The sequence below is a fragment of the Phalaenopsis equestris genome, unplaced genomic scaffold, assembly GCF_001263595.1.
Source record: "Phalaenopsis equestris unplaced genomic scaffold, ASM126359v1 Scaffold001281, whole genome shotgun sequence".
Classification (NCBI taxonomy): Eukaryota; Viridiplantae; Streptophyta; class Magnoliopsida; order Asparagales; family Orchidaceae; genus Phalaenopsis; species Phalaenopsis equestris.
Window position 1 is genome coordinate 325,392 of NW_018165720.1, and position 13,724 is coordinate 339,115.

General features: G+C 33.7%; 1 protein-coding gene across 1 annotated transcript in view; it reads right to left on the reverse strand.

Annotated features, from left to right (window-relative positions):
- The window catches only part of LOC110033765 (putative protease Do-like 14), a gene marked incomplete at its 5' end in the record, with an annotated part of 82,354 nt that overhangs the window by 3,362 nt on the left and 65,268 nt on the right, over positions 1-13,724 (reverse strand). The window contains 3 exon segments of the mRNA XM_020737847.1: positions 334-426; positions 1,874-1,994; positions 12,047-12,189. Coding sequence (XP_020593506.1) covers positions 334-426; positions 1,874-1,994; positions 12,047-12,189 — 357 coding nt within the window.

Genomic DNA, 13,724 nt, shown 5'->3' on the forward strand with positions numbered 1-13,724 from the left:
CTCTTTCTTTCTCTCTCTTTCTCTCTCCATCTCTCACTCCTATCTATGCTCTAGGCCTTGGTGTGTCACACAGACAATTTTGGATTCAACACATTTGGTGTCTAAAATTATGCAGAAAAGGTTTATTTCACTCATTTTTAAAAAGTAGTTAATAGTGGCTTTTTTATGTGAAGTTTACATTTTGAGTTTTATGTTGGTAAATATGAAAGTTTAGGCATTAAATATAATTATACAAGACTTGTGTGGTATGAATGTAAATGCACCATAAAAGAATTAAAAAAGAAAACACAAACTTAAAAACATTTACAAATAAAAAATCTCCTATGAACATACCTCCTTTATACTCGAAATAGGCTTGCCATCAAATTCAGCAACTACATCACCTGGCAGAAATCCAGCTTGTTCAGCTGGAGATCCTGGAGTAACCTGTTTGTCAAAACAAATTAATTCAAAAACCATTAATATGCATGGATTTGATCACAATCATCAACAATCTTATGCCCAAAGTAATGTTGACTATTGGCTCATAGCCTCAAGAATTGATTCTACTAAACATATTACATTTGGTGACACTTAAAATTTATCTAATTTTTTAATAGATTCATAGTACTTAAATCTATGATTCATAACTAGATAAAAATTCTTCCAATAGCATTCAATGATAGATGATAAATTTCACCTCCAATAAAATTACATAAAATTTATTCAAACTTTGCTTTAGTAAACCTAAAACTATATTCCAAAAAATTCTTTATTACTCTGCTTTTTTACTTTCAAAGAAATCTCATACATACATTTTGCAAATAGCATACAACAAGCTCAATTCATATAGCCTACATAACAATCTTCATAATCAGCATGAAAAGATTCAAACTTAATATTGATTCAAAATATACACCTTTCATGAATTAAAACTTCTTTGTTTCCTCATAAACACTTGCATAAGTCATTAATGCATCATATATGTCTTTAATAATTTTAATATAATATAAACACATTTTTTTCATAATGCTCAGAAAAATAATCCTACATCAATTCTACTAGCACTACATTAAATACCTTTTTTTAGATTAACAAACACCATTAGAGTATCATTTATCATTTACTTGCTCTGTACTTTTTTACACACTTCTTAAAACAAAAGTTGAACCACATGCGAAGTTGGTTTAAGGATCATCGGTAGTGATTATGTGGTAAACCAAAGAATTTCATTTTCCTAGACAAGCACTTGAATAACGGCTGTTAATTTGTTGTGCCTCCCTTAAGGGTACACTTGGACCAGAAATTGCAAGTTCCAAGAAATTATTCATTTGCATCACTGCTCCACCGCAAAGTGTTAGTTTGCAGTAGTTTGCTCCAAATAATATTAAAAAAAAAGAAAAATTAAAAAAATCCACTTAAAAGTGGAGAAGAAAAAGGATAAATAAAGAGAAAATCTCCAAAAACTCAAGTCCCTTGTTACAAATATAATAAGATATATCCATAAATTGTTTAGAGCTAGCTCGGTAACACCACCTTAAAAAGTATCCAAATGTATCAAAAGTCAATTTTTTTCAGTAAATGTTGAAGAGCCTTAAACACAGTCTTTATGTAAAAAATGGAGTATCATGATAATATTGATATTGATCACTACTTTACAAAATTAATCAATTCATTAAAAAACTAGTTATAGGGGAGTGAACCAATTTGTTAAAAAGCATCTTATTGGATCAAAATATTGCATGCAAAAGCATCATTAATCCATGAAAAATCTCTAAATCATTATGCGAATCTCCATAATATAGAATTTCCAAAATGCGCTCACAGAATGAATTAATATTATTTGATATAACATAAAATCACATTGAGGCATTTTAAACAAAAGAGAGCATACCATAAGTATCAGAACGCCTCTGATGACATTTGGAAATGTTGAATCTCTTTCTTTGAGCTGTGAAATGACCATATCATTAAGGTCAAGCATTTTTAGCCCTAGCCAAGGTCGGATAACTCTTCTGCAAGGTATAAGATGGGCTAAGGAGATTTATAATCTGAAATTTGTAAATAGCAGATTTAAGTATAACTGAAATTAGGAACTACTGAAAATCAGATTCAGTAGACGGGGAATACTAATTTCAGAATCAGCCAACATGAACCAAGCAAAACCATAAAATGAGACACCATTTAACAAAAATCTTAGCTTGTTTGCTTAATCGGTTACTAGTTTAATAATCTGAAGAAGAAAACAGAAACTAAGAATGATTCAGGTAACTTGCTTAAGACGCAAAAAAATATCACTTGCTTAAACAACCAGGATACTTCCCCTATAACTTAAATGTGCTATTTGTGATATGAAATATTAAAAAAAATTGCAAACTAAATAACAAAGAATATATAATCGACAATTTTTTTGGTGCATTTAAGTAACCCTAGGGTAGAGTGTTCTGCTAATTCTTATTAATTATAACAATTATAAGAAAAAAAAGAGAATGAGTTCTGTTAATTCTTATTAATCAAAAAAATTATAAGGAAAAAAAGTGATAATGAGTTGGTGATACATATTCTTAGGGTATATGATTTTATTAATGCAATTCTACAATGATATGCACAAAATTATCCAAACGCATTAGATTTGTATTGTATCAAACTTAAAATAAATAAATTAAGAACTCAAAAGAATAAAAATGTTCCAAAAAAATAAAAAGAGTTGAAAAAAAGTTATCAAACTAAGCCACTTTTGTAAAAAGGGATAACCTCTCCTGAAAATCTTTAGTTTCTCGTTTGATCAAGCGTTTCTTCTAGAAGATAACCTCGGTTAAGAACTTGCAATAACTCTCACTCTAGTTGATCTGACCACAAAATTTGTAATTGCAATATTAGAGAATAGCATACTTGGAGCAGGAGAACCCACTAGGCATGAGCCTCCCCCAAAAAAAGAGCCACAAGTCATGAAACATATCAGCAAAATTGTAGAGTTTCACATTCATCAATTAAAGCAACAAGATTCTCGCATTCATGGCAGCCATTCGCATTATTATGAGCTTTTTTATTCTACAGGGATGAGCAAAGAGAAGAAAATATTAAAAGCCTCTCTTTCAAATCCATGATGGAGACTGCCGCGAGATTTTAGTGGTAGAAGAATTCCAAAAGTTAATTTCAATAATCCTTGCCTGTTCATGAAATAGTTAAGCAAAAGTAAGGTTGCGGTGATGAATCTTTTCGCAACACGAACTTCATACGATCTTAAATACCAGCAGAACTAGAACAACTATTAGAGAGATGTCTAGTCTAGCAAAGCAGGTTGGGCTGCAATCAAGGTTTCGAAGGTGGTGGGGTGTGATGGGTTTCTGAACTTCTAAGTTTGGATAAGATCACGGATTATTTATCGCAATGGAGTGCTAGGGAAGGTCAGCTTAACTCTAGGAATTGGTAAGGTAACTAAGACTTTGGAAAACAGAGTCGTCAATAGGATAGGCTCAATTGTGGGAGCTGGAAGAGTCTATCGGTTTTGAAGTTTAGAAATGTTCGAAATAGGAGTTGGATTTGGAGAGAAGAACGGCGTGACTTAGTGGTTTGGAAAGGCTTGGAGATGTAGTAGTGTTGGAGAGGCTCATGGTGTCGATGTGATGGGGACAGTTGGTAGGCTATCTGTTCAGGATTTCAGCTTCTGTAATTATAGTGATCTATCAAGTAATCTTCATAGGACATGTGATCATAATTAAATTAATGATTAAGAATAGAATAATTTGTAAGATAATTCTGGCTGTTATCGGTCATAGAACCAATGCATCGCACACTATTCTTTACCGTCCTAGTGCTCCATCCATTTGATATAATTTAAAATAACATGAGGTGCTCAAGTAATCATGAGAGTAATAATAGTACTGGCGGAGGTGTAGTTTTTCTCCTCTTTAATAGCCTACAGTCTAGCCGTAAGACTTCCCCGTCGACTACTTCTAGAAAACTAGCAAAGGAGCCCTTCCCGTTAGAAATTCTGAGCTTTTCTTCGCTCGACTTGAAGTTCCGCATGGTAATTTTGACCGCTATTACTTAGTAGGTAAGACTACTGTGGAGAAACTCAAGGAGCATCCCTATAGGACTGTTGGCCTTAGGATTGACCGTACGCGTTGATTTGGCACCGTCATGCTCTTCGCCGTCCTGTTTGATTGAGCTCGAGCCGAGTTTTTGACGCGGTTCGGGTCGAGACGCGTTTTTGTCCCGATCATCGACGAGGTTGTCTAAACTACTATGGATGACGAAACGGACTACACCGACGTGGGGAAGATGCGTAATTTAGGTATAATTATAATAATAAATAATAATAATAATAATATTATTATTATTTATAACCTAAATCTATCTCCTCCCTCCCCACCTCATTCTCTCAAACCCGTGGGCCTACCTCAACCCTAGATCTCGTTCGGTTGCCTGACCCGCTCCTTCGTGTCGTTGGAGGGATTCGTTCCCGCGTTCGCCTCTCGCACGCGAGACAAATCTCGCAGACACCCATCCCTCGTATCCTATCTTCTGCATTCTGAGTTCGATCTTCTCTGCCGCGGATTGTATCCTCTGCCTCTCTCGATCTCTCGAGCCATATGCGATCTCTTAATCATTCCTTCTCCTTTTCTGGTCCATATGAGGCTTTCGTTTGGTGCGTTTCAAAGGGCCGAAAATCTTAGAAGGGAGGAAAACTCTGTCATTTTCTTCTCTCACTTACTGCGGTTTTTGATGCTTATATCTGATACATAAGTGTCCACATATAGCCTTTTGCTATACGTGAAATCATCAAGCAAGGTCGCAAGTAGTTCGGTTTTATTTTGGGGCTTAGGGCGGTGATGACAAAGGCACACCAGAGAAAGAGCAGAATGATATGTCATTCCACGACATCAGGATCATATTCAAGAACCTATCAGGATCCGATTCAGGAACCCGGTGAGCTGTAGGATGACAGTATCATTCACCGACATAAGACTAGCGAGAGTTGACTCGAACCTTCTTAGATTGTTGGTGGCCCTATGCCCGACACCGCGATCGACTCGTGGACAACTACTTTTCAAAATCGATAAAAAAAAAAATTGATAAGAACATATACATCTTTTTCTAAAACAAAAATATATTTTTCACTACAAATAAAATTGATACAACCCCTTTTCTATGCTTGAAACTTATGTGCATGCTAAAAATATAAAACATTTTTAAACATTGGTTGTCCACCTGTTGATTACCTGTTTGGGGTAAGGAGTACCCTCCTGAGTTAGGTTCGATAGGACACCCTTCTAGTTGAGTGGTGGACTTTATACATCCAGGTGACTGAGTAGCCTTCGACGACCCTCGAGTACTAACATATAGTTGAGCCTAGCCCCGATCCGAGTGCTTGCGGTCCCCTCTTTCGGACTTCTTTATATGTTTTCTTAGAATTTTTAGACAAAGCACTCGTGGTCTCTTTTAGGGATTTTTCCGTGTTTTTCAACGATTTTCATCGATTTGTCGATTCATCGATTTCCTCGCATTTTTCTTGTCGTGAGTCTTTTGACGATTTTTTCTCGAGATTTCTGGACGATGTTTCTTTGCTTTCATTTATATAAAGCATTTCAGCCTGCTTCCTCAATTTTGTTGTTTGTGCCTGTTGCATCAATTACACCTAAGGAACAGCGGATCTCCCAGGTATATAGATTTGTTTTGTGTTTACAGCATGTTACTTTCTTGCAAATCACCTTCCTGCTGTACTTCTTACTCTTCCTTTACACCGCATGTTGTACAATTTTCTTTACTGCATATTCTACTGCTTGTCCTGTGCTACATACTCTACTGTTATGCTATACGTTGTACAACTTCAACATGTTTCCTATAAAATGTTTAAAGAACTACAATCATAGGGCCGTTGGAATTGACATTGTAACTTGACACCCTAAAAAACTTGAACTCGTCACGACAAGGAACTTGAAGCTAGTGCGGTAGGCAACACGACCATCTTCAACAGCAGAACATGTCTTCCTCAGCTAAGTCATTCATTCCTTAGAATTAAACAACAATCCATAGAATTTCGGGGTTGTTCGCATGGTGCGACATAAATCCTCAACTTTTCTTTTAGGCATTTGTACCGCTCTACTGTGCAATTTGAGTCCTAACTCATTTTAGGATTCCGAGAAAGGTTGTCGTTCGTCCCGACCTAAATCCTCACATCTTCTAAGCTATTTGTGTGATCGTTTCATACAAGTGTAAGCCTTAATTAAATAAGATTGACAAGATAAAACACTTGAATAATTTCTCCTCTAAACTGAAGCCAAACTATAGGATAGTCTGGGAAGTCATCGAGGTTCTCCTTCAAATCTGTGACATCCCCTAATTCTTCCTCCTTTGGATTCTACAATAAATATTCCAAGTTTGAACCATTCCCCTTTGCACCTCTTTGTCCGATTTCGTTGAAAAGTCCTATCCTTTTGACCTCCTTGAAGATAATCTTTCCTGATTTTTATTGAGAGTATTCTTAGGTAACTACGATTGTCTAAGATGTAACTAACTATAGAGGCTTGCCCCTATAAGGAGCTTTTTCGAACCAAGCTTAAAATAAACCCTATTTAATTTTTCATATTAAATAGGAGAATTTATCGGCAAATAAAATGATTTCGCAGACCAAACGGACGTCATATATTTTTTAGTTTATTTGATCGAGCCTCATCCTCAAGTCTTGTGTTTATCCCTCGGGACAGATACAAGATTTGAGGTAGAGCGCTCTTTCATTTAAACTGTGAAGATTATGAGGTAAGTTTGATTTCATATTTTTCTAAACTTAAATTTATATGTAAATTAAAGCGTCTTCCGAAGCGGGTGACGGGATTTCGATTCCGGTGACCGACAGCTTCTTACGGGCAACTCCTCAAACTTTTTAGTGCCGACAAGTACATAGAATCATCCCATCACAAATGGTAGACATCTTCCAAAACTTGCAGCTAACAGTAAGATGTGGCACTCGCTCTAAACAATTCACAATAATAAAATGGTCACATAGTCTAGCAATCCAAACTCTCATGCATCAATACATTGTCAAAAGTGGCCTATCAAGCCTCATAGCTTTAATAGCTTGATGTTACTTCCCAAGAAATTGCTCAATTATAAGTGCTCCGACATTAACTTCAGAGCACATAGCAAAACTCATTAATCACTACACCAAATGGAACCACAATGTTTGAAAGTTCAATTTTACCATACTTAAGAGGTTTAAAAATCTCCCCACTCAATAGTAACTGATTTTTTTATGAATGATCCTGCAAAACCCATAATCATCAACCAAGCAAGATACCAAAGTTAACTCAAACAATAATAAGAAAAAAATATTATTATTGAAAAAGCTAAATAGGTAGCTACAATGAAACAAACACTGAAAGAGGAAATAAGAACACGACACAAACTCACAATAGGGTTCGATTCTTGGGTGGTGTAGGTCAGCTAGGTGGTCTGAAAGTGGTGGTAGGTAGATGAGGAGCGACAATGAGTAGGAGTGGCTGGGAAAGGCTGTGGATTGCTGGAAATAGCAGCGTGGAGGGCAGGATAGTAGGTTGCCAGCGCGGGTGGGTGGGTGAATGTGGCAACAAGTGAAACAATACAAAAATAGTCTGGAAGTGTTGTTCGATGGCTACGACTGGGAGGAATGTGTGGCAGTGAAGCGAGAAGAATGCGGAAGTGTTGGGGAAGAATAAATACCACCACGGGAGCGAGATATAGTCGAAGCACCACTTGACCCTTGGGAGATAATCATCACATTATAGCGAGATACAATCAAAGCACCACTCATCCTTGAATACAATTCTAGAAAGAATGATTTGGAGACACTGACGATTGCCCTGACAAAAAACACACAAAAACTAAGCCTAGACTCCAACAAATGCAAATATATAATAATAGGATAACTAGAAATAGCACAGAAGGACCGACTGACTCCTCAGAAGAAAGAAAAAAGTGGACCGCACAAAAGCGGCACGCTGCTTCCGTCATGGGAATTCCCACGTCCGCTTCGTAAGTCGGAGACACCCACATCAAAGCATATAAATTTTAAGAGGTGGCTCCCACCAAAGCACTTTATCCAAAATAAATTTCAAAAGATAGTTCCTATATCGTAGCACTTTATCCAACATGATACTTAATTTCATCTTCCAGCTAGTGCCGCTCTAAAACCATTTGTCACGACTCAAAACTCTTAACAATCAATAAATTATTCACTTTGATAAAAAAAAAAACCTTACAATTTTGCCCCTTGGAACAATGTCACAATAGCTTACCTTTAAAGTTCTCCAATATAGGCACACTTAAATTTCGAGTACATTACTAAACTCCAATGATTACACTAAAAAAGCACAATGATTTTTAAGCTTTGCTATATTTAAAGGATCCCACAATTAAACAAGAACAACAACAAGCCTTTATCCAACTAAGTGGGTCAGCTACACAAATCCTTTGTTCTCCACTATGTTCTATTGAGTGCCGTATTTTGATTAAATTTTAATAAATTAAGATCATTTTTTTAGACAACTTGTCGAAGTCTTTTTAGACTACCTCTATCTTTTTTAACATAAGTCAAAACTAAAACATATACTTTCCTAACTGGTTCATTTGATGGTCAACGTTTAATGTGACCAAACTATCAAACATGACTCTCTCTAGCCTTATCTGCCACTAGAGCTACAACAACCCGTTCATTGATATTCATTTCGCATTTTATCACCAAGTGTAAAACCACTCATCCACCTCATCTCTGCAACACTTAGTATTATGCTTCTCTTTTATAGACCAACATTCAACGACATAAAACATTGCAGGTCTCACTACCATCTTATAAAATTTTCCTTTCAAGTCTAAGCGATACTTTTCTATCACATAATAGGCTTGATCCATACCTCCACTTCAACCATCCAGCTTGAATTTTACCAAAAACATCCCCATCTATGTCACCATCACTTTGAGCAATAGACCTGAGATATCAAAAACATTCATTATTACAACACCACTAAATATACTACTACTAAAATTACATTCCATGTATTCTGATTTAGATCTACTCAAACAAAGGTCTTTAGACTATAAAGTAAAACTCCATAATTTAAGTTTTTCTTGAACTTTTTCTCTAATCCTATCCACGAGAAGGATATCATTAGAAAAAAGCATACACTAAGGTACATCCTCTTATAAATGTCTAGTAAGAGCATCCATAACTAAAGAAAAAAAAGCTATGGGCTTAAAGCCAATCCCTGATGTAATCCAACTCAAATAGAAAAATATTTGGTCAGTCCTCCTATTTGAACACAAGTAACAGCTCTAGTATACATATATTTAATACACTAACAACAACAACAAAGCTTTAATCCTATTACGTTGGGTCATATATTTAATAACCTGAATAAAATTCATATCAACACCTTTCTTTCTAGAACTCTCCAAAGAACTTCTCTTGGAACCTTATAATTCTAAATCAATCAAAATCATATGTAGATCCTCCTTACTCTCGTTGTACTTCTTCATCAAATTTCTCAATAAATGTATAGCTTCCATAGTAAACTTGATCGGCACAGGTCCAATTTGATTATGAGAAAGCTTTGTTTCACAACTTAACTTATGTCCAAGTACTCTCACCCATAATTTTAATGCACATTAACTTAATTCCTCTATAATTTGCAAACTCTTGTGCATCCCCTTTATTCTTAAAAATGAAGAGCAAAATATTATTTCTCCACTGCTGCATTTTTTTACTTTTTAAAATAATATTAAAAAGTTCAGTAAGCCAAGAAATTCCCAATCTCCTAAATATTTTCACACTGCTATTAAGATAACATTATATCCTATTGATTTTTCACCTTTGATTTTCTCTAAAGTCTCTTTAACTTCCCTCTATTAATACAAAGGTAAAAATAAAAAGTTTTATTATTATTAACGATATTAAGATTACTAAAGTCCATTATATTTTCAAAAACATCATTAAAAAGTTTACCAAAATAGCTCACCCATCTATGTTGAATATCTTCATCTATAAAAATCACTTTTTGATTTTCATCTTTAATACACTTTACTTGAATTAAATCTTTAATTTTCTTTTCTTTTTGTTTGGCAAGTTTATGCACATATCATTCACACTGTTTAGTATCTAATATATTATAAAGGTCACTAAAAACAGAATTCTTAGCATAAAAAATTATTCTCTTAGATTTTCTACGAGCCACCTTATATTTTTCTCAATTCTATAAGCTTTTACATTTAAATCAACTTTTAAAACAAAAATTTTTTTATTTCATTATCATTCCATCACTAACTATTTTTATTTACAAAAGTTTTTCCTTTTGATTCTCCAGATACATCTTTTGCCACATTTAATAGTGTTTGTTACTTTATCCCACATGAATATTAGCTTCTTCATGGCCATCCTAAATATTAAGATATTGAAATATACTCATAAAAATAATTGTATATATCTTTTAAGTGATCTTATCTATTTCTATGATAATATTTCATCGTATTTTTTATCTTTCAACCCTTTATCTTAAAATCCAAAACTAATAATCGATGTTGAGTACTTAAAGTACTTAAATTTTTATTTGAATTTTTATTTGAAATGACCTTACAATCTTTACATTCTTGACGATCTCTTTTTCTCAGAATAAAATAATAATTTGTGTTTTATTAGATTTATTCTTATAATTAATAATATGCTCACCTCTTTTCTTAAATAAAGTACTAGCAATAACAAAATCATAAGCTAAAATAAAATCCAATATGGGTTTACCTTCTTCATTAATCACTCCAAAATCGTAGTGCCACCATGAATATTTCTAAATCTCTACCTCTACCAACATGTTCATTTAAATCTCCTCCAATATAAATTATTTCTTAAAGATGTATAATTTGTATTATTATTTTATGCCATTCCAAAATTTTTCTTTTAAACATATATCTAAACCAACATGAGGAGCATAAACATTTGTAACATTAAGCATCATAGTATCAACAATAAATTTTAAGGCTATAATTCTATCTCAAATTCTATTAATTTTTATAATATTATCTTTCAAACTCATATATATTATTACACCTTTATAATTTCTAGTTGACTCCTACCTAAATACTAAATTTTAAAACCTAAGAAATCCACAATTAAAAAAAAGAAAAAAATTGAAGCTTTTTCTAATTTAAGCATGCTCATGCTGTAGAACTCAAAGGATGCGAGATTTTAGAGAAGTTGCATTAGGATATAATTATGAGATTTGTCAAGTTAAAATAGATAAAATGCTGATGGATAAGAGTTTAGGACATTACAACGACCAGCTTACATCATAGTTTTCTCTTGAGATAATAATCGAAGCATTGTATGAATGTAAAAGCATGCTTTGCAGCCTTAGAGTGCATGCTTCACACCACCCAAAATGAGTTAAGTGCAGTCTCTGTAATAAATCATTTTTTTTCCTTTCACCTCATTTGGTTAACTCTTAGCTTCGAGTATTTCCCTTGATTCTTTATATTATATATCTTTATTGGTCCTAGCATTCCTCTAACAATTGTGTAGTATACTTTTTTGTCAAGTTTTAATAGTCCAAGATGTAGCTTTGTTTTACATTCATCTTACAATCGTTTCTATTGTAAATTTGTACTTGAGGAAATTGGATGCTTACGATAAAAGATTTAGTTTTTTAATCAGTCCCATTATAAGTATTCAAAATTTTCTTTTATTGTATTTTTGCTTTTATTAATTTCTTGGGCAGATTAAACTGGATGCCTCATTGTCAATTAGTGTATTCTTACATACCATACGATGCTAGTGCTTCATTCTCAAGTATCGCTATAAACTTTTAGATAACACTTAGTTTACATATTACTAGACACCTATTTAACACAATAATATGCTGTGCTATTATTCAAGGAAATCCATTGAGATTATTCCACTGCTGATAATTCTAAAAAGAAATAAAAGAAAATAACATAAAAATCATTGTTAACTACCAAAAAAGGAATGCCATATTGGAGCAAGAACAATTTATTAACTCAAATGAAAACGAAAGTTACACTAGAGAGAAAAAATAAAGCATACCCTCTTTCCAACAAGTTCTCCATTATTTTAACAGCCACATCAATGGGAACTGCAAAGCTCACTCCATCTGCATTCAATACTTTCAAAATATTTATTCCTACAACCTCACCATCAAGATTTACAAGAGGCCCGCCAGAGTTGCCCTGCATGCTCAATAAACATGGCAAAATAAACGTTGTCCCAATGGTTTGAACAAGAAAGCAAAAAATGATTATAAAGATAGTAATACTAAAACTTCAAAAATAAAAAAAGCATTCCAAAACAAACATTAGCCTAAATTCTTTGAACAAAAAAGCTAGAGATGACTAGAAAGACGGTTATACTACTACAACTTGACATATAAAAAGGTACTTTATGGTTAACATTAGATCGAGCAGTTCAAAACTAAGTAGGAATTTAGTTGCAGACAAAGTCTTGCAATTGTGACCATGATCGTGAAAAAATGACTTGAGAACAATGTAATAAATGTTATTGCAAACTTAAAGTCGTTTTGAAGCATAAATGTTACTTTTAATATTCATTTCGGGCAATCATGCCCTAACAAATGTAGAAAAGCACAAACACCTCATGATCCAGCAAGCAAACATGAAAGCATAACAAGTATGAAATCTAAAACAATAAGAAACTAAAATGATACCTACAAGAAATATATGAACGCATGAAATGCATTTGAATTTTATTTCAATTCCCATAAAACAAAGCTTGATAACTCATAAAGACTTGCACATAACATAAAGCCCAAATGATTAAAAAAATGCTTTTAGTTATTATTTTATTGGAATTAAACTTGAGAACTTCGATAAAAATCATATTTCATCTTAAAACATACATCAATCTAGCTATTTAACTCAACTGAAGACATCAATACATAAAAAATGACAGCATTGTATGGTGCATCCACTTAAATGAATATTTTAACTGAGAAATCAATATATAAGGTGCATATATAGCAATAATCTGTAGGAAAAACCTATCTTTGCAGACCTTCATGTGTCTTCCATCTCTCCTACAACACAAGTATCAACCCTTCTAAGCATTGCTGCTAATTTTCCATTTGCCATGTCCTTTGTCATGGACATGGAAAACTCATGTACAAAAGAACCTGACATGTTTCGTCTGCAATCCCCTTGCTACAAGTGTTAGCAAATGGATGGTAGGGATTAGAGTATAAAGTACCCTTTGTTCTTTTTTTTTTCTGTTTTTTTTTATTGTACCTTGTCTAACCTTCTTCTATTTCTTCTTTTTTTTGTCCCTATTGTAAGAATCACATTTTGAAGTCATTGTATATAAACTTTGGCCCTTTTGTTACATAATGACAGCTCCACTGAATGAAGAAGTTCATAAGAATTTTATTTGATATATATTCAATAAATTAAAATTTTGTCCGAAGAAATCTAGTCGTTAATTAATAAACAACTATAGCATACCACCATTTCAGCACATGGAGCAGCCACTGTCTTCAGCAGTGCATCACTGAATGAAGAAGTTCATAAGAAAGCTCCACTGAAAGAAGAAGTTCATAAGAATTCTAGTCATAAATTAATAAACCACTATAGCATGCCATCATTTCAGCACATAGAGCAGCCACTGTCTTCAGCAGTGCATCACAGTCATCAACCTGTAATAATCAACTTCATCTACACCATCCAATCCTACTTCATGTTTTACCTCCACCTAT